At 41.7% G+C, this 23058-nt stretch overlaps 1 protein-coding gene across 1 annotated transcript in view; it reads left to right on the top strand.

The window, feature by feature from the left end:
- The first annotated feature begins 16834 nt into the window (after nt 1-16834).
- Nucleotides 16835-23058, top strand: part of LOC139566607 (heterogeneous nuclear ribonucleoprotein L-like) — a 54581-nt gene continuing 48357 nt past the window's right edge. The window contains exon 1 of the mRNA XM_071387856.1: nt 16835-17212. Within this exon, the coding sequence (XP_071243957.1) occupies nt 17000-17212 (213 nt within the window). The 5' untranslated portion in view covers nt 16835-16999. The remainder of the gene's footprint in view (nt 17213-23058) is intronic.

The raw sequence follows: 23058 nt of genomic DNA, 5'->3' as shown, positions 1-23058 counted from the left end.
ATGGGGGCGTGCTCGGTCCTCCTTTTCCTGTAGTCCACAATCATCTCCTTTGTCTTGATCAGGGTGAGGAAGAGGTTGTTATCCTGACACCACACGGCCAGGTCTCTGACCTCCTCCCTATAGGCTGTATCGTCGTTGTCGGTGATCAGGTCTACCACTGTTGTGTCATCGGCAAACTTAATTATGGCGTTGGAGTCGTGCCTGGCCATGCAGTCATGAGTGAACAGGGAGTACAGGAGGGGACTGAGCACGTAATCCTGAGGAGCCCCCGTGTTGAGGATCAGTGTGGCAGATGTGTTGTTACCTACCCTTACCACCTGGGGGCGGGCCATCAGGAAGTCCAGGATCCAGTTGCAGAGGGAGGTGTTTAGTCCCAGGGTCCTTAGCTTAGTGATGAGCTTTGTGGGCATTATCGTGTTGAACGCTGAGCTGTAGTCAATGAACAGCATTCTCACATAGATGTTCCTTTTGTCCAGGTGGGAAAGGGCAGTGTGGAGTGCAATAGAGATGCAATAGAGATTGCATCATCTGTGGATCTGTTTTGGCGGTATGCCAATTGGAGTGGGTCTAGGGTTTCTGAGATAATGGTGTTGATGTGAGCCATTACCAGCCTTTTAAAGCACTTCATGGCTACGGACGTGAGTGCTATGGGTCTGTAGTCATTTAGGCAGGTTGCCTTTGTGTTCTTGGGCACAGGGACTATGGTGGTCTGCTTGAAACATGTTGGTATTACAGACTCAATCAGGGACATGTTGAAAATGTCAGTGAAGACACCTGCCAGTTGGTCAGCACATGTCCGGAGCACACGTCCTGGTAATCTGTCTGGCCCCACAGCCTTGTGAATGTTGACCTGCTTAAAGGTCTTACTCACGTCGGCTACGGAGAGTGTGATCACACAGTTGTCCGGAACAGCTTATGCTCTCATGAATGCCTCAGTTTTGTTTTCCTCGAAGCGAGCATAGAAGTGATTTAGCTCGTCTGGTAGGCTCGTGTCACTGGGCAGCTCGCGGCTGTGCTTCCCTTTGTAGTCTGTAATAATTTGCAAGCCCTGCCACATAAGACGAGCGTCTGAGCCGGTGTAGTATGATTCAATCTTAGCCCTGTATTGACGTTTTGCCTGTTTGATGGTTCGCCGCAGGGCATAGTTCGATAGGAAGCAGTAGGGCATTTGTAAATCACTTTTGAATGCAGATTTTTCTTTAGAGGCCAGTAACAGTGTTTTATGATTTGTAGTCTCTGAAACATTGCATAGTCTCTGAAACATTTTGAACTGTGTGTGTGTGTGTGTGTGTGTGCAAGCATTTACATTATTTAATTTTCTTACATAGCATACAGTACATACCCTCATAGTTTCTGTTTTTTATTTCAATTATTGAAGGGAATGAGGGCTAAAACTACCTATTTTCATGGTGAATGAATTAAACCCCCTTTGAAGTGAAAGCGAAGGGCGCTGTGGTCTACTCAGTGGTGGTGTCCCAATGGCACCTTATTCCCCATATACAGTAGTGCACTATTTTTTGTTCCCTTTATAGTACACTACTTTTTTACAAGGGCCCATAGGGCTCTGGTCAAAAGTAGTGCACTATATAGGGAATATGGTATCTTTTGTGTGCCTCAGTGTGTCTGGGCACATTTGTATCCTGGCACATTAGAAAAGGAGAGATGTCAGATGAGTTGACTCTGACTTGAGATTATTAAATCATCTTTTCATCTCTGGTTGGAAGATACACTACCCTCACTTCACAGTCACATGCTTCACAGTCACATGCTGGAGTTCTAAGAGAAGCACATTGTTGTAGGTGGAATTTTGTAAAGGGATTCCGAAGTATGTAATATTATCAAGACCTTTGGTGTAGACCTGTATCAAAGACAAAAGTTCTTACATTTAAGAGCAAAATACTCCGTCTTTACATTGAAAGCAAGGCATAAGAGTGCATATTATTTTCATATTCTTTCCTGTCGTAGACACGTACACTACCGGTCAAAAGCTTTAGAACACCTACTCATTCAAGGGTTTTTCTTTTCAAATCAAAATATATTTTATGCTTCAGATTCTTCAAATAGCCACCCTTTGCCTTGATGACAGCTTTGCACACTCTTGGCATTCTCTCAACCAGCTTCATGAGGTAGTCACCTGGAATGCATTTCAATTAACAGGTGTGCCTCCTTAAAAGTTCATTTGTGGAATTTCCTTCCTTCTTAAGGCGTTCGAGCCAATCAGTTGTGTTGTGACAAGGTGGGGGAATATACAGAAGATAGGCCTATTTGGTAAAATACCAAGTCCATATTATGGAAAGAACAGCTCAAATAAGCAAAGAGAAACGACAGTCCATCATTATTTTAAGACATGAAGGTCAGTCAATGTGGAACATTTCAAGAACTTTGAAAGTTTCTTCAAGTGCAGTCGCAAAAACCATCAAGCGCTACGATGAAACTGGCTCTCATGAGGACCGCGACATAGAAGACCCAGAGTTACCTCTGCTGCAGAAGATAAGTTCATTAGAGTTACCAGCCTCAGAAATTGCAGCCCAAATAAATGCTTCACAGAGTTCAAGTAACAGATACATCTCAACATCAACTGTTCAGGGGAGACTGCGTGAATCAGGCCTTCATGGTCGAATTGCTGCAAAGAAACCACTACTAAAGGATACCAATAATAAGAAGAGACTTTCTTGGGCCAAAAAGCACAAGCAATGGACATTAGACCGGTGGAAATTTGTCCTCTGGTCTGGAGTCCAAATGTGAGATTTTTGGTTCCATCCGCCGTGTCTTTGTGAGACGCGGTGTGGGTGAACGGATGATCTCCGCATTTGTATTTCCCACTGTAAAGCATAGAGGAGGAGGTGTTATGGTGTGGGAGTGCTTTGCTGGTGACACTGTCTGTGATTTAGAATTCAAGGTACAACGATACCACATCCAATCTGGTTTGGGCTTAGTGGGACTATAATTTGTTTTTCAACAGGACAAATACCCAACACATGTCCAGGCTGTGTAAGGGATATTTTACCAAGAAGGAGAATGATGGAGTGCAGCATCAGATGACCTGGCCTCCACAATCCCCCCGAACTCAACCAAATTTCGATGGTTGGGGTTGAGTCGGACCGCAGAGTGAACGAAAAGCAGCCAACAAGTGCTCAGCATATGTTGGAACTCCTTCAAGACTGTTGGAAAAGCATTCCAGATGAAGCTGGTTGAGAGAATGCCAAGAGTGTGCAAAGCTGTCATCAAAGCAAAGGGTGGCTATTTGAAGAATATAAAATATAAAATGTATTTTGATTTGTTTAATACCTTTTTGGTTACTACACGATTCCATATGTGTTATTTAATAGTTTTGATGTCTTCACTAATATTCTACAATGTATAAAATTGTAAAAATAAAGAAAAACCCTTGAATGAGTATATGTTCTAAAACTTTTGACCGGTAGTGTATGCCAAGAAACTATTTGATACCATAAAAGTAAAGTGCAATATCATATTATTATTATTACCTCAGATTTCATGAGGGATAAATTAAAACGTGTATGACCAAATATTTAGTAACATCTCAACAAGAGATCTTACAGACTTTTTGGACTGAATATTTATTTTATCTCTCAATTGCAGTACTGAGGATAATATTATGGAATTGAGGAACAGCTTCTCATATTTCTAGTGACATTTAACCATCAGCTTGAGGAGAATTCTACCCAGAAACGTTGACAAACCAAAGTTGACAAACAATTTAGATTAATCAAATCTTTAAACATCAATACAATAAATAAATACTATACTTAATTTACCATTTCTCACCCAGGTGAGCACAAATTCCAATTCATATCTTGTAGTAAATCATTGTCGTTACTCAAATGAACTATAGCTCCATGAAAATGGTGTTAGGTCATGAATGCAAAGAAGGAATGTTCCCTCGAGACCATGGAAATGTGATTTTTGTTCTCAAGGCAATTTACTTCATTCATTCATTTTACGTGAACAACTGGGGGCCCTTTCAGTAGAACTGATGATTTTCAGAGGGTTCCTTGTCCAGCAGAGGTGAAAGAGAGAAAAGGAAAGAAACAGAGAAGTAGCAATATCCTAATAAGAGAAAGGAAAAGAGCATAGTAGATGGCATCATTAGGTAGATAAAGACTTGGCTGGGGGAGTTTTTGTTTCAATCTAGTTGATAATCAAGATGAGTATCCACAGATGGAGAGAAAATCTTGATGAAAAATAGAGGAAAGTACTCTGAACAGAACTGTCCTATGTTCGTCTTTGCCTTTCTTCTCATACAGTCCCAAAAGATGGAGACAGAAAATCAATTGACAATCACAACTTTTTGTTACCTTTTTCACATTCTAAACACAGCCACTCAAAAGTACAAACCACCACAAACCTTAAAAGATTGATGCTCAAAGCTTTTATCCTTAGCTGTTCACTCTGCTGTTGCTACCTTCCCTACCCCTTCTCCTACTATTTTTGGCTCCTTGGCATGGAACAGAAGGTCCTTGAAGGGGGAATCAACAGTTGAAATAATAACAAATAATTTTCAACGCCTCTGTTTCGGTAAAAAGCTGAGGGATGGGGCTGGAGAAACGTAACCACTCTCAAATTCATAGACAGAGTGTCACGCCCCGACATGTTTCACCTGTCCCTGTGATTGTTTCCACCCCCTCCAGGTGCCACTTATTTTCCCAGTGTATTTATCCCTGTGTTTCCTGTCTCTGTGCCAGTTCTTCTTCTATGTTTAGTCAAGTCAAACAGCATGTTTTTCCCCATACTCATTTTCTATTCTCTTTTGCTAGTCTTCCTAGTTTTGACCACTGCCTGACTCTGGACTACTTTCCCGCCTGCCTGATCATCCTGCCTGCCCTGACCTTGAATCTGCCCTTCGGTACTTATTGGACTCCGAACTGGTTTTGACCTTTTGCCTGTACATGACCATTCTCTTCCCTACCCCTTTTTGGATTAATAAACATTGTAAGACTACAACCATCTGCCTCCTGTGTCTGCATCTGGGTCTCGCCTTGTGCCTTGATACAGAGTTATGGATGCAAGACTCACCATGCATGATACAAAATTATACAGTTGAAGTCGGAAGTTTACATACACCTTAACCAAATACATTTAAACTCAGTCTTTCACAATTCCTGACATTTAATCCTAGTAAATATTCCCTGTTTTAGGTCAGTTAGGATCACCACTTTATTTTAAGAATGTGAAATGTCAGAATAATAGTAAATTGAATGATCTATTTCAGCTTTCATTTCTTTCATCACATTCCCTGTGTGTCAGAAGTTTACATACACTCAATTAGTATTTGGTAGCATTGCCTTTAAATTGTTTAACTTGGGTCAAACGTTTCGGGTAGCCTTCCACAAGCTTCCCACAATAAGTTGGGTGAATTTTGGCCTGACAGAGCTGGTGTAACCGGGTCAGGTTTGTAGGCCTCCTTGCTCGCACACGCTTTTCAGTTCTGCCCACAAATTTTCTATGGGATTGAGGTCAGGGCTTTGTGATGGCCACTCCAATACCTTGACTCTGTCGTCCTTAAGCCATTTTGCCACAACTTTGGAAGTATGCTTGGGTCATTGTCCATTTGGAAGACCCATTTGCGACCAAGCTTTAACTTCCTGACTGATGTCTTGAGATGTTGCTTCAATATATCCACATAATTTCCCCTCCTCATGATGCCATCCATTTTGTGAAGTGCACCAGTTCCTCCTGCAGCAAAGCACCCCCACAACATGATGCTGCCACCCTCGTGCTTCACGGTTGCGATGGTGTTCTTCGGGCTTGCAAGCCTCCCCCTTTTTCCTCCGAACATAACCATGGTCATTACGGCCAAAGAGTTCTATTTTATTTCATCAGACCAGAGGCCATTTCTCCCAAAAGTACAATCTTTGTCCCCATGTGCAGTTGCAACCCGCAGTCTGGCTTTTTTATGGTGGTTTTGGAGCAGTGGCTTCTTCCTTGTTGAGCGGCCTTTCAGGTTATGTCGATATAGAACTCGTTTCACTGTGGATATAGATACTTTTGTACCTGTTGCCTCCAGCATCTTCACAATGTACTTTGCTGTTGTTCTAGGATTGATTTGCACTTCTCGCACCAAAGTACATTCATCTCTAGGAGACAGAATGCGTCTCTTTCCTGAGCGGTATGACGGCTGCGTGGTCCCATGGTGTTTATATACTATCAGAAGCTTCTAAGGCCATGACATCATTTTCTGAAAATTTCAAAACGGTTTAAAGGCACAGTCAACTTAGTGTATGTAAACTTCTGACCAACTGGAATTGTGATCCAATTAATTATTATTAAGTGAAATAATCTGTATGTAAACAATTTTTGGAAAAATGTATTGTGTCATGCACAAAGTAGATGTCCTAACCGACTTGCCAAACTATAGTTTGTTAACAAGAAATGTGTGGAGTGGTTGAAAAATTAGTTTTAATGACTCCAAAGTATATGTAAACTTCCGACTTCAACTATAGTTTTAACCAGGTTTTTAAGCTATAAAGTGTTAGTTTACATTTACTTTGCTTAAAAAAATCGGAGTAGAACAAGCTTAGATTTTGGCTTCTGTTATATTCTTCAAGAATCAATGGGTACATATAATTAATTTATAAGCCAGAAAATCAAATCAAATTGTATTTGTCACATGCGCCGAATACAACAGGTGTAGACCGTGAAATGCTTACTTACAAGCCCTTAACCAAAAATGCAGTTTTAAGAAAAATAAGTGTAAGTAAAAAATGGAATAAAAATAACGAATAGTTGAAGAGCAGCAGTAAAATAGCAGTAGCGAGGCTATATACATCGCGTACCGGTACAGAGTCAATGTGCACGGGCACCGGTTAGTTGAGGAAATTGAGATAATATGTACAGGTACTGTAGGTAGAGTTAAAGTGACTATGTATAGATAATAAGCAGAGAGTAGCAGCAGCGTAAAACAGGGGGTGGGGGCAGGGGACAATGCAAATAGTCTGTGTAACCATTTGATTAGCTGTTCAGGAGTCTTATGGCTTGGGGGTAGAAGCTGTTAAGAAGCCTTTTGGACGTAGACTTGGCGCTCCGGTACCGCTTGCCATGCTGTAGCAGAGAGAACAGTCTATGACTAGGGTGGCTGGAGTCTTTGACAATTTTTAGGGCCTTCCTCTGACACGTCATGGTATAGAGGTCCTGGATGGCAGGAAGCTGGGTCCCAGTGATGTACTGGGCCGTACGCACTATACTCTGTAGTGCCTTGCGGTCGGAGGCCGAGCAGTTGCCATACCAGGCAGTGATGCAACCAGTCAGGATGCTCTCGATGGTGCAGCTGTAGAACTTCTTGAGGATCTCAGTCCTCTTCATGACTGTCTTGGTGTGTTTGAACCATTCTAGTTTGTTGGTGTTGTGGACACCAAGGAACTTGAACCTCTCAATATATATATATATATATATATACACAGTACCAGTCAAAAGTTTGGACACATCTACTCATTCAACGTTTTTTCTTTATTTTTCACTATTATATACATTGTAGAATAATAGTGAAGACATCAAAACTATGAAATTACACATATGGAATAATGTAGTAAGCAAAAAAGTGTTAAACAAATCAAAATATATTTTAGCCTTGATGACAGCTTTGAAAACTTTTGGCATTCTCTTAACCAACTTCATGAGGTAGCGACCTGGAATGCTTTTCCAACAGTCTTCAGGCAGTTCCCACATATCCTGAGCACTTGTTGGCTGCTTTTCCTTCACTCTGCGGTCCAACTCATCCTTAACCATCTCAATTGGGTTGAGGTCGTGATCGTGGAGGGCAGGTCATCTGATGCAGCACTCCATCTTCTTGGTCAAATAGCCATTACACAACCTGGAGGTATGTTTTGGGTCATTGTCCTGTTGAAAAACAAATGACAGTCCCACTAAGCACAAACCAGATTGGATGGCGTATCGCTGCAGAATGCTGTGGTATCCATGCTGGTTAAGTGTACCTTGAATTCTAAATAAATCATTGACGGTGTCGCAAGCAAAACACCCCCACACCATCACACCTCCTCCTCCATGCGTCACGGTGAGAATCCCACATGTGGAGATTATCCGTTCACCTACTCTGCGTCTCACAAAGACAAATCTCAAATTTGGACTCATCAGACAAAAAAACAGATTTCCACCGGTCTGTCCATTGATTGTGTTTCTTGCCTCTTCTTATTGTCTCTTCTTATTATTTTTGGTCTTTAGTAGTGGTTTCTTTGCAGCAATTTGACCTTGAAGGCCTGATTCACGCAGTCTCCTCTGAACAGTTGATAATGAGATGTGTCTGTTAATTGAACTCTGTGATTAATTAATTTAGGCTGCAATCTGAGGTGCAGTTAATTGCTGATTTCTGTGGCTGGTAACTTTAATGAACATATCCTCCGCAGCAGAGATAACTCTGGGTCTTCCTATCCTGTGGTGGTCCTCATGAGAGCCAGTTTCATCATAGCGCTTGATGGTTTTTGCGACTGCACTTGAAGAAACGTTCAAAGTTCTTGAAATTGACTGACCTTCATGTCTTAAAGTAATGATGGACTGTCTTTTCTCTTTGCTTATTTGAGCTGGTCTTGCCATAATATGGATTTGGTCTTTACCAAATAGGGCTATCTTCTGTATACCAACCCTATCTTGTCAAAACACAACTGATTGGTTCAAACGCATTAACCCTTTCACACGGGTGTGATCGTTCTACAGTTGTCAGATCTCCCCAAGGAGATGTGGGTGTGGAGTCAGGTGCAGGAGAAACAAGTTCAGAAGAAAAGGGCGCTTTATTTAACCAGCTCAAAATAAACAGGACACCGGGCTGCGAAACCCCACTCAGACACAGTCCAGGGAAAAAACACCTGTAAAACATGAACTAACGAAAACGCAACCCAAACTAACTGACAGTCAAACGAAAACAATCCCACACAAAAAAACCATAAGGAAATGTCGAGAAAAATCCGAATTAACCAAAATGAAACCAGGTGAAACACAAAACAGACATAACCAAAAGAAAAGGAAAAAGGATCGGTGGCAGCTAATAGACCGGCGACGATGACCGCCGAGCGACCGCCCGAACAGGGAGAGGAGCCACCTTCGGTGGAAGTCGCGTCCTACGGGTCGTCCTCGAGGCCGGTGTCGGCGCGCCGCTGGAGCCGCACGTCAAGGGGGGAGTACTGTCACAACTTTCGCCAAAGTCGGCTCCTCTCCTTGTTCGGGCGGCGTTCGGCGATCGACGTCATCGGCTTTCTAGCCATCACCGCTCCATTTTTCATATATCCATTTGTCTTGTCTTGTTTCCATACACACCTGGTTTTCATTTCCCCAATCAATCTACTTGTATTTAACCCTTTGTTTCCCATCATGTTTTGTGTGTAATTGTTTCATTGTTATGCGGTGTTAGTTTACACGCTTTACTTTTATGTTCCGTTTTTTGAGCGCGTTTGATTTATGTAGTGCTCTCGTTTTTGGAACTATAATAAAAGTGCGCCTGTTCATTATACTCTGCTCTCCTGCACCTGACTTCGACCTCCAATACACTATTGACAGATGTTTATACATTGTACGTTGTGTGGAAAATGTCCAAATCAAAGAAAATGTTTTGGTAAAGATGAAATGTGAAGTTAGTTGTCTAAAATTGGATTTGAGTAAAATCTAGACCTTGCCTCTTAAATTGGTACGCCCAGAGAATTGCCCTAAAGGCGGTTACACCCACTTCTGACCCGAGGGTATAAGACATGTGAGTTAAGAATTAACATATCAGACTAAGTGACCCGTGCTGCAGCTAAGGTCTGAAAAGTCAACGAACCCAAAACACAACACAAGGTTGAAGACAAAGAAATATTTTTCTACCCATGCTACGGGTGAGTAGCTGTGTCTAAGCGGGTGAATTCAAGCCGGACCACCCGGCCTCTACTCCCCATCGAATCGTGGTATCTACACTGTTTCCATTCCTACACTATGAGCTCTGAGCTACAGAGCTGGCTGTCCTCTGAAGATCCCTTTCAGAACAAGGGCGAGGAATCGGGCCAAAAGGACACTGACATCGTGAGGACAACCAGAGAGTTTCCCCAGAGAAGAGCGTCATTGAGAAGCCTAAACGGTCCACGGGAGAGGAGCCACCTTCGGTGGAAGTCGCGTCCTACGGGTCGTCCTCGAGGCCGGTGTCGGCGCGCCGCTGGAGCCGCACGTCAAGGGGGGAGTACTGTCACAACTTTCGCCAAAGTCGGCTCCTCTCCTTGTTCGGGCGGCATTCGGCGATCGACGTCATCGGCTTTCTAGCCATCACCGCTCCATTTTTCATATATCCATTTGTCTTGTCTTGTTTCCATACACACCTGGTTTTCATTTCCCCAATCAATCTACTTGTATTTAACCCTTTGTTTCCCATCATGTTTTGTGTGTAATTGTTTCATTGTTATGCGGTGTTAGTTTACACGCTTTACTTTTATGTTCCGTTTTTTGAGCGCGTTTGATTTATGTAGTGCTCTCGTTTTTGGAACTATAATAAAAGTGCGCCTGTTCATTATACTCTGCTCTCCTGCACCTGACTTCGACCTCCAATACACTATTGACAGATGTTTATACATTGTACGTTGTGTGGAAAATGTCCAAATCAAAGAAAATGTTTTGGTAAAGATGAAATGTGAAGTTAGTTGTCTAAAATTGGATTTGAGTAAAATCTAGACCTTGCCTCTTAAATTGGTACGCCCAGAGAATTGCCCTAAAGGCGGTTACACCCACTTCTGACCCGAGGGTATAAGACATGTGAGTTAAGAATTAACATATCAGACTAAGTGACCCGTGCTGCAGCTAAGGTCTGAAAAGTCAACGAACCCAAAACACAACACAAGGTTGAAGACAAAGAAATATTTTTCTACCCATGCTACGGGTGAGTAGCTGTGTCTAAGCGGGTGAATTCAAGCCGGACCACCCGGCCTCTACTCCCCATCGAATCGTGGTATCTACACTGTTTCCATTCCTACACTATGAGCTCTGAGCTACAGAGCTGGCTGTCCTCTGAAGATCCCTTTCAGAACAAGGGCGAGGAATCGGGCCAAAAGGACACTGACATCGTGAGGACAACCAGAGAGTTTCCCCAGAGAAGAGCGTCATTGAGAAGCCTAAACGGTCCACGCGGAGAATCCACGGAGACCTTCAACGCGTAATTACATCAATATATTCTGACCCATAAGAGTGGCAGTTCGGGGCAAGGTTAGGGTAAAAAATAAGCATAGCTGACAAATGCACTCAAATGTATGTTTCTTCTCTTTTTCTCTCTTTTTGAAATCCCCTTTTTGGGTAACACGCTTCATAGTGTGTTGGCCCTTTATACTAAATTCTAATTAATAGCCTAGACTGTGTTTTTGTGTATGTGTATCTTTTTTTATCATTTTAGCTTTCTAGTAAATAAATAATCAACTAAAATTGGTGTGGTACGAACTCATTGGTGGGACCCGGGTTTGTGCAGATTCCCGGATTATGCAACGTTCAGAATGAGACTGTAGGGGAAATTGATTAATTAGCGACTGTTGTAATATCGATATTCTGATATTCTTTGAGTTAATTTGGGAAATAGAAACTCAATAAAACTAATTTTCCCATGGTGCCCCAGGTTTACGAGTTAATAATTGCCTGATTCATTTAATCACGCAATTATAAACCGTTAATCATTCGATGAGCAGCAGTCGTCACATTAACTAATACAACGTCACGACATCGGCCTCTGACCGCAAGGCACTACAGAGGGTAGTGCGTACGGCCCAGTACATCACTGAGGCTAAGCTGCCTGCCATCCAGGACCTCTACACCAGGCAGTGTCAGAAGAAGGCCCTGAAAATTGTCAAAGACACCAGCCACCCCAGTCATAGACTGTTCTCTCTACTGCCGCATGGCAAGCGGTACCAGAGTGCCAAGTCTAGGACAAAAAGGCTTCCCAACAGTTTTTACCCCCAAGCCATAAGACTTCTGAACAGGTAATCAAATGGCTACCCGGACTATTTGCATTGATTGTGTGCCCCCCCCAACCCCTTTTTACGCTGCTGCTACTCTCTGTTTATCATATATGCATAGTCACTTTAACTAGACATTCATGTACATACTACCTCAATTTGGCCGACCAACCAGTGCTCCTGCACATTGGCTAACCGGGCTATCTGCATTGTGTCCCACCCACCACCTGCCAACCCCTCTTTTACGCTACTGCTACTCTCTGTTAAAAAAAACTATATGCATAGTCACTTTAACCATATCTACATGTACATACTACCTCAATCAGCCTGACTAACCGGTGTCTGTATGTAGCCTCGCTACTTTTATAGCCTCGCTACTGTATGTATATAGCCTGTCTTTTTACTGTTGTTTTATTTCTTTACCTGCCTATTGTTCACCTAATACCTTTTTTGCACTATTGGTTAGAGCGCACGTGACAAATAAACTTTGATTTGATTTGGTGACAGTCCTCATGGGGGTAGTAAAGAAGAACTCCCTAAGAGAATACTGGAGCACAGATCCTATGTTTGCAACTTTGCCACCCTCATATCCCAAGACTGCTTCCTAGTTCTGCTGCGATGCCTGCATTTCGTCAACAATGCTACTGCCATCCTAAGTGACCCATTATACAAAATAAGAAATGTTCTTATCAGCCTGACATCAGCATTTGGTCAGGTCTTTGTGCCATACAAGGACCTATGCATTGATGAGTTCCTGATGTTATGGAAAGGTTGGCTGGCGTTCCATCAATATATTCCCTCCAAAAGGCACAGGTTTGGGGTCAAGTTCTTTGTCATGTGCGACGTGAAGACAGGATTTGTCAAGGACATTATAGTTTACACAGGGTCCACCACTGACATCTAACATTAGGAGGGGCTTAGGGTATGGTGATGACCATGCTGGCTCCTCATCTCGGCAAGGGACACACTTTGTACGTGGACAATTGTTACAGCAATCCCACACTCTTCCAGCATCTGCTCTCCATCAGCACGGGTGCCTGTGGCACAGTCAGTTCGAACAGGAAGGGGATGCCGGCATTCGGATGCAGGAAGATGCAGAGAGGGGAGGTAGAGTTCAAGGAGAACGGTCAACAGCTGGCAGTAAAGACGTCCATGTCCTCCTCACTGTCCATACAGCAACCATGTCGGCCACAGGGAAGGTGGACCACCTGACGGGAGAGAGAAAAATCAAACCAGACTGCATGCTTGACTATAACCTCATAATGGGGGCAGTGGATAAGGCGGACATGATAAACAGCTTTGTGGAATGCACTCGGAAAACGACCAAGTGGTATAAGAAGATATTTTTCCATCTGATCGACACTGCTGCCCTCAACGGCAGCATAGTTCACCGCCAACTAACAGGTGAGATGATTACTGAACAAGGTATTTTTGGTAATTGGATGTACAGTTCACATACAAATCCATTATGCAATTATAGTGACAATATCTCACCCACCTACCCACTGCCTCATCATCCTCTCCCTTTCCTCATCCTCCCCACTCCCTCATAGGTAAAGTAATTACCTACCAAAAGGATAGAGAGAACCTCATGAGAGAGCTGCTGGAGGAGCACCACACCCCTCGGCGCCGATCCACTGGGGGTCGCCCTGCTGCGGACAATCGCCAACGCCTCACTACACCGCATTTTCCTTGCAAAGTCCCTCAAACTGCTGCTCAAGGTAGTCACACACGGAGGCACTGCAAAGTCTGCCTGTCTGGCACCAGGAGAAGTAAGCAGAGGAAGTTGACAAAATACATGTGTTTAGCTTGTGATACACATCTATGTGTTTCACCATGCTTTGAGTAGTATCATATGCTCAAGCACTATTGAGCACATCTGCAGCAATTAGTGACTGACTGACCAGACAGGTGACTTGACAGGTGACCTGTCATGATACTATGCCTTTAGAGGTGGGGGGTGGAAATGCAGTTGTTGTTCAGTCACTGCATGAATATTAAATATGGGTTATGCATATTAAGTTTTTTTCTCTCTAGTAAAACAAGTTGTTGAACCAACCACCAATACTGCAATAAAATAGACGACTATTACATATTGGCCTATGTGTTTTCATGCTGTGTTTTCATCCAGTAAAACTGTTAAGGAGTGTACGTTAGCATACAAAAGCTGGCCTCAATCTTCAGCTCCAAAGATGTCCAGCTCCAGTTATGATATTGGCAAATACTGTTTGTGGTTTTGAAAGTACAGAATAAAGAGGAATTATTAGTAATTAGAATACAATATAAGGATATAGCAATAAAACAATATTACAAAGAAGTAACATAATAAACACAGCTATACAAATAGTATATTGCATTGACAAAATTACAAATTTGAGTTATAACAATAAGAAACTAACTTTTGAGCTCCACAAAGGGGCAAGGCAGGGCAGAACAGAGCTATGCTGAATAGACCAAATAAACAAACCATGGTCATATTTTTTTTTCAAATTTAACAGCAATTTATGATGGCCTACACCGGCCAAACTCAGACAACACTGGGCCAATTGTGTGCCGCCCTATAGGACTCCCAATCACAGCTGGTTGTGATACAGCCTGGATTTGAACCAGGGTGTCTGTAGTGATGCCTCTAGCACTGAGATGCAGTGCCATAGACAGCTGCGCCACTTAGGCCAGGGTAGCTTCAAAATAAAACACTAAGCTAATACTTCTCTGACGCAATTAGCATTGTTTTACAGAGCTAATAGAAGAATGTAGCTAGTTACATAAGTATTATTGAATATAACACCATAAAGGTTATGACATGAGTAACGTTACCTCGCGTGTCCGCGGTTATAAGGAATATACACAAACATATTATGCTCCATACATACAGTGAGCTCTAGTAGAAACGGCATAGCACGACATACGGAAACTATTATACCCAAATAAGGCACTTACTTTGATAGAAACACAGCCTGGATTTGAGCCAGGGAGTCTGTTGTGACATCTCTAGCACTGAGGTGCTGTGCCTTTGCCCGCTGCGCCACTTGGTTGGCATAAGGCCAGGGTAGCTTCAAAATACAACACAAGGTAATACTTCTCTGACGCATTTAGCATTGTTTTACAGAGCCGATAGAAGAATGTAGCTAGTTACATAAGTATTATTGAATATAACACCATAAAGGTTATATAATGAGTAACGTTACCTCACGTCCGCGGTTATAAGGAATATACACAAACATATTATGCTCCATACAGCAAGCTACAATAGAAACGACATACAGTAACTATTACAACGTAATAAGGCACTTACTTTGATAGAAACGTACACATTTCCAAAGTTATTATTAGTAACTAAAACAACAATGACTGCGATGCGGGCAACAGATGGAAAATGTGAACACGTGTGCAGATCCTGTTCTGACGGGAGAAGCGCAAATGTCTGCAGACTTGAACTGCACAAACAATTGGGAAGTGCCCGGGGAATTTTCTCCGGGTCAGAAATGTCCCAAAAATGTTATTGTCCTCAAAAGTAAAAATGACTATTTTTATGTTAATGAATGAGGAGGCGGAACACACCTCAATTCAAACTGTTCTTAGAAAATAAAAACTTGTTAGAAAATAATTTGAAATTGAAGTTGAAACAGCCTATAAATAAAAACTGGCTAAATTCCTTGGTTTGAGGGCAGCGCGAATTAAATGTACTGTTGCGTAACAATCACATTCTGGAATGGAGAGAACGTTCTGACATCACGTGGATAAAAAATCATGTGGGGCGACCGTTAGAGATATTTGGAACTGAAAGTTGAAACATGAACATGAACATGAAAGGGTTAAGAAGGAAAGAAATTCCACAAATTGAATTTTAACAAGATACACCTGTTAATTGAAATGCATTCCAGGTGACTACCTCATGAAGCTAGTTGAGAGAATGCCAAGCGTGTGCAAAGCTGTCATCAAGGCAAAGGGTGGCTACTTTTAAGAATTTTAAATATAAAATATATTTTGATTTGTTTAACACTTTTTTGGTTACTACATGATTCCATATGTATTATTTCATTGTTTGGTGTTGTCACTATTATTCTACAACGTAGAAAATAGTAAAAATAAAGAAAAACCCTGGAATGAGTAGCTGTGTCCGAACTTTTGACTGGTACTATATATATATATATTTATTTACTTAAGTACAAAATTGTTGCCTCCTGGGCCCAGGGGCTTCAGCCCCGGTAAGCCCCTGCATTATTCCAACCCTGCTGGTTCCACAGCCTTTTTTAGATAAGATGCCCAAATACATTTGGGCGCTAAGTTAGCGCCAACTCATTTTTGAAGTTCAGGTAGGCCTAACACGTGGAACCAGTTACTTAATAGTAATTAGTTGAAACAACTAGACTGTTTTCTTCATTGTGTAGTTCTAAGTCTAATACTACCGTACTATTACATAGTAATAACAGAATAGTACTTGATCAATAGCCTATGGATTGCCTATAGAAAATAGGTGCTATTTGCATGTGAAAGTAGCCCGGCAGGTCACCTAGCTGTTAAGAGCATTGGGCCAGTAACCGAAAGGTCACTGGTTCGAAATTCCTGAGCTAACTAGGTAGGTCGGTTACGTAACTATAATTGCTCCTGTAAGTCAGAGCATCTGCTAAATGACTTAAATGTGAAGTGTCATGGGATACATTTGCTTCATTGTTTACCTTTTAATTAGGCCTAGTGGTCTACTCTTTGACGGTATGCACGTAGACTACAGACTGTGGCTCGTCTTCGGCGATACAGAAGCTTCTATCATATGTTTGCTTTTTACGCCTAACCGCCATAGCCAATCAACGACTATATTCAGAACAGAAGCATAGGTTGTCCAATGGAAGAAAATCTGCAATGTGAACAAAAGAGTGAAGGTGCACGCACAAGAAGGGGGCGTATTGGAGGATGGCATTACCGTCGATGCGCACAGCTGTCAAAATTCTAGTTCGCTTGGTCGACATTCTATTTTAGAGCCACGTGCATGCAACTTCCCGGACTGCTATTTGTGATTTATTTCTCAGGTGGTGAATTCATCTAACACCAAAAATTGTTGCTATTCATCAACAATGTCTCTCATTGAGGAATACGAGGAAGGGGAATACGAGAGAGCACCTAAGCGTCTCAAAACGATGGATGTGGAGGAGGGAGAGGATTTGGAGGAGGGGGAGGATTCAGATACAGCTTCCGCGGGGCTGCTAGGAGATGAGGAGGATGCTACGGGGACCGCCGGGGAAAACCGGGCCCTGTGGTCAACAAAAAAATATGGGTCTGAAAGAAAGGTGGGTGTAGACATAACATTGCCCTTTTTCTTATGTTCCTTAGATGGATGCTTGGCTTTGAAAAAGAAAGTGAGCATCATCAATGACCATATTCAAAGAAACAAGTCAGTGTTGTTTTCTATCTCTATCTCTGGGCAAGTGACAGTCTTCAATAAAGTTTTTTGACTTGGATTGACAGATCCAGCCGCAGTTCTGATCATCTTTAGGCTACTTGATTATTTAAGGACTGATTTCCAATAATGACAATTTAGTTTTGTGTCCAATATATCTAGCAATGTTCTTTAGAAAGCTTACAAAATAAAAATGAAAGATCAAAAATTGTCCATAGAAAGTGTGTGGAGCTGTGGAGCTCATATCTATCAGAACACAAGACTTGGGAGTTTTCAACCGAACGAAGCACGCTATTTAACTTCGTTACCCCGTAATTTGATTTTACATTAGTGTCCCCGACAGTCTGGCGGCTTGAAATCTATTTTGTCTTAATAATAATGAGACAAATAATACGCAGGCTACCATCGATTTAGAGACTGCACCCTGGAGAAATTTATCCGTGGGTGTCTTAGCTTAACTAGATTTAGACAAACGCTATGAACTGGGGCTTAAAATATTTATTATAACATTTGGATGAATGTCACTGTGAAGAACCATATCCCATTTCTCACCCAAGGCTAACATTGTTTCACCAAAGAGGATGACAGAGATGCTCTGAAGTACGTACATTCACATTCACAGTCACAACATAATATTATCCTCATAAATATGTATTTACATGGTTATATACAAAACTATGAACACATATGTTTATCCACATGCTGAAATAGACTTCAAAACCCAAAGTATTCTATATCTAGATTTGTGGTCTAGGATCCTTTATGAGAAATACAGGAAGGTTAGCTTAGGATTCCAAATCACACATGCTGCATCGGGTCCATCTCCAGAGAGAGCTGTAAGAGAAATGTAACTATTTGAATACAGAGTGGTTATGGAGTCTGCCTGGTTGAGCACTGCTTATCTGGCCGTATTTGACATTTGCTGCTCCCTGTGTAGCCACAGACAGTGCTATCACTCGTCCAATCAACCGAAAACACACGCTCTTGTTCAATCTTTGGACCAGTACCTTTGTGGGCTGCCAAGACATCCAATGTGTCCCTCCTTGCATTTCTTAAAGACCCACAGTCTAAATAAATTAAACATTAATTTTAAACATTTTTGTCCTAGTCCTGGAGTAAAAAAGCATTCTCAATGGAGATTTTCAATTGAAAGCACTTTTTAGTCCAAGACTAGGCCTAATCTGTGTCTGAAAAACTGACCCAAATGTTCTCAATCTTGGATATTGGATATCCCTTCCCCAAACTGTTGCTGTAATAATTTGTGTTTTTAGTCAACCTAGTACCTCGTAAAATAAGAGTTAATAAAATAAAACAGATTTTAGAATTTTTGTATTTCGCCCTGATAATTTAAGAAAGAGTTAAATCACGCTTGACGATGGTGACAGGTGTGCGGGATAATCAGCAGCCTGGTGACCTAGAGGCCGGAGAGAGAGTATACGTGACATTGACACATCACACACCTCCCCTGTGTTCAACGGTAGCACCGCTCCCCTTTTGATAGATTGTCCGTTAAAGGATTATCAATAAGAGTCAAATCAAGGGGAAACACTTTCCAACCATGGTATATATAACACATGACATCACACCCTCTCATGTGTTCAACAGTAGCATGTTGCTACGGTTACCTCCGCTCCTCTTAATAGCCTGCCTGTTAACGGATTATCACCATCACCCTCTGGTAACTGATTGTCTATCATTTTTTATTGGCACGAGGAAGGGGGAAGTGGAGACTTCCTATATGGTTTTATTCGCTACACTTTTTATTGGTATATCAATCTCCTACTTGGCTTCGCAACAATAGCTCCTCAGTTTGAGCAATGGCAGAGGCTGCATCCCAAATGTCAGGGCCCTGGTCAAAAGCAGTGCGCTATAATAAGGAATAGGGTGCCATTTGGAATGCTGCCAGACAGCGTCCCCTTTGTGAAAGTGATCCCCAGCCCTGACAAGCACATCAGAAGAGCCTAGGTGGGCGGCGGTAGGCCTTATCGGGGCTCAATAGAACATTAACATTTTTATTATGTGCCTAACAATGAGCCTCGTGGGTGTTTTTGATAGGGAGAGATAGATCGAGGTGCAGTTTGCATTCTTAATCGTATCCCATTGGCATATGCAAAGAGGGAATTACATTGTGGTCTCGTGGATGGTAGTAATGCCACTACTGGCGCGACGCTAGGCACTATCTCATAAAGCCAAGGGCCCTGGGTGATAAACATCTGGGTGCGCGGCAGAGCTTTGTTCAGATGCCGGGATGAATCTCCCAAATGGCAAAATATTCCCTATATAGTGCACTACTTTTGACCACAGACATATGGGCCCTGGTCAAAAGTAGTGAACTATTAGTGAATAGGGTGCCATTTGGGAGGCAGACACAGTCCCTCGTGGGGTTTCAGTGTATAACCGTTTGGCATTTTGTGGGCACAAAAGATGGCAATGTTTACATTTTGTGACACGGAATTAATCATTTCCACAGAATATAGCATGTTACAAACGGCGGCTCATACCAGTGAGACTAAAGCCTCAGCTTTGGGCTGCATGGAACCTGTTACCGGAGATAGGGCTGCGGCAGCTTAGCTAAGAAATTAGCTTCAGTGTGGATCTGGGTGGCACAGCTCTGGGAGAACTTTGACTGGGACTATATTCCAATATCCATACTAACTGTGGACATTAGATCGAACGCTGCAAACGTACATTTTCTCAATTCAAAACTTTGCTCTGCATATCCCCTTCCAAGGTACATGTGTAATTATTTTACTGTCAATTAGTTTGAGTGCCTTGCTTGTATTTATATTTCTGCTAAATGGTATTCTATTTTATTCTACATCGCATAAACGGATCTAGGACCAGGCTAGGTTACCAGTGTCTGGTCTACTTCCTACACTAGATTAGGGAATTTCCATGTAAAAAGTCCCATGAGCACTAACATGAGAAGTTCATAGGAGCACATCAAATTGGGTGTCAAAATGACATCTAAGAGTAAATAAGTCGCTCTGGATAAGAGCGTCTGCTAAATGACTTAAATGTAAATGTAAATGTAAATACCTTTTGAGAAATGAAGGCATATATAAATGTCTCTACATTTTCCATCCTAAAAATGAGGAATAAGCAAAGGCTTTGATTTCTGGTCAAACAGATGGAAAAGGGATCTTAGAAAACATCCAGCAGAAACAGTCTTAAAGGGTATAAGAAATACATCAAAACACAATAATGCTGAAGTAAAGTCCCCTGCCAACTAATATCATTTATATTTAGTTTTGCCAAAATGATTTGCCATCTGTAAGTTTAAGAAATATTGCATAGTGTCATTCTGTTACCAAAACACCACATATCTTTAAGATATTTTCACATTTCTCTCCCTCATGAGGAGGGAGGATAATGAAAGTTCACAGAAGTAACACGTACTGTAAAGGTAGACCTGCTAATTAGTTATAGTGTTTTTACGGATAACATTTGGTTGATGATTTATAGTGTGATTAAAGCGTGTTATTCTGTTACCAAATCAGTAACAGAATGACTGAAACGGAAATGGCTGCAATGAACGTTTATAGTAGTCACAAACCACAGTTGGGTTACCTTCTACTGTCCTCCCTTCCACTGGCATACTGTTATGTTCAGCTCATAACTGTTTTCTTTCTCCTTCTGTCTCATGGTCAAACCAAGAGTGTGAAAACAGTCTGAACACCACCTCCCTCTCTCTCTCCCTGTCTCTCAACTCTCTCCAGTTAATGTCACCACTTCCAGCTCTTATTGACACCTAGGGCTGAGAATTACCAGGGACCTCACAATACGATATTATGATGAGACTTAGGTGCCAATACGATATGTATTGCGGTTCTCACAATTCTATATGTTTTGCAATTCCATACTGTGATTTTATTGCGATTTGATGTTCCAAACATATTGCTCACCATATGTCTGCTGCGGAGTGACAAGAGAGAGCCATGAGAAAACAAGTTTTGATCAATCATGGAAGTAAAAGTGCTGAAAACAAATTGTCTCCCTGTTTAAAAAGAAGATGGAGAACAAGCTATGAAGGAAAAATACTGGAGTTTTTGTGCCGGTACAGCAAACTAGCGCAAAAATGATATTGCGATATTGTCAAAACGTTGCTATACGATATATCGTCAAATAATATCCCTATATGTAACTGTATAGATCTTTCCCCCGTCACTACTGACACCTACCCATGAGCCCCCTCTCTTCCCATTTACTGTAGCCAGCCCTCTCACTCACTGAGCACTGACCGACACCGGACATCCATGGACATTGAAAAGTAGTGAAAATATGGTCAGTCCAAATCTGAACCAATCATAGACATCTGTTTCACGTTTAAACAGCACTATACACTACAGTAGAGTATAGTATTGGTCAGTACAATAAAGTACAGTACTTTACTGTACAGTAGAGAATGGTTTAGTACAGTAGAGCACACAAGTAAAGTACAGTATAATTTACTGTATTGTACTGTACTTTACTGTACTGTACTAAACTAGCTTATAGTCTACTAAACTGTACTGTACTGAACTCCACTGTATTTTACTGTACTGAACTCCACTGTATTTTACTGTACTGTGCTCTACTGTGTTGTACTGGGATGTCCAAACTTGTTAAACATAGACGTATATGATTGGCACAGATTTGGTACGTTTCGGACCAACCAAATGTGGTATTATTTGGCGTCTGAGCTCATTATAGTAATAGCTAGTGTGTAGAATAATATTGTAATAACATTGTTCTAGCTTTGTGCACCTATTCAGGATACACCACCATGCATCTCTGTATAGTACAGATCAGGGAGGGACCCATGATGTTACTCTGCTACCATCATTCTGTTACTGGGTGTTAATCCACTGCACCTACTGTAGTTCAATAACCAAAATAGATTTTGATCAGTCAACGTGTCATATCATATCTGACAATCCATTCTTTATGCAGACATCTTTGAATATTACTTTGGATTAGATACAGTGTTTGACAGAGTTGTTGGAAAATGTAATTCTGTTACTCTTCACAGTTTTTCGATTATATCTGTTTTTGTCAAAGGTTCTGTTGAAAGTCCGAGAGTTGTATGGTTTGTTTAACTTTGCAATCAATGGTTTTCGGTTTGGCATCCTTTTAAAGTGGAAAAGTCAGAGTCTTGGCGTCTTTCTGTCGCCGTAGAATTGCCCATTTGTCAAAGATGAGCCAAACCCTCTGTCTCTGCCTCCTGACGTCCTGTCATTCTGAGGCAGACTGAAGTATACCAAACAGTCTTTGTCTTGGGCTGTACCTGTATAAAGTACGCTGGTTTTGCATTGAAAGTGATCCAATCCCATGTGTTGTCTCCGATAAAAATAAAATCTGAAATCGTATGCTTTCATCCCGTCATAAAGATGAGTGTCAGGGACAGGCAATCGGTCATCTAGTATTACGCAATAAAAAAAAAAGAGAATCATTCAGAGAATTATGTTACGTTCAAGGAGCGATGTAAAGTTGTTGGAAACTAACAACCGACATTTGAGCTGAGATAAAGGAGTCTCCAAGGGGGGCTCCGCATTTGACGAACCAGCAATCAACACTGTCAAGGTTAAAGAGCATGTCTGTGTGTTGCTAAGTGTCGTTCTGTTCTCTCAGTCTAGTATGTTTTGTTTTCCACATTCCACCACAAGGTAGTTACAACGCAAGCATCTGTTGACCTCTTAAGAAATACTATAACCTACGACAGATGCTGAAGATGGCAAAGATGGCTCATATTAAAGT

Source organism: Salvelinus alpinus, chromosome 2 (assembly GCF_045679555.1).
Source record: "Salvelinus alpinus chromosome 2, SLU_Salpinus.1, whole genome shotgun sequence".
Classification (NCBI taxonomy): domain Eukaryota; kingdom Metazoa; phylum Chordata; class Actinopteri; order Salmoniformes; family Salmonidae; genus Salvelinus; species Salvelinus alpinus.
This window is presented reverse-complemented; position numbering and strand designations above follow the sequence as displayed.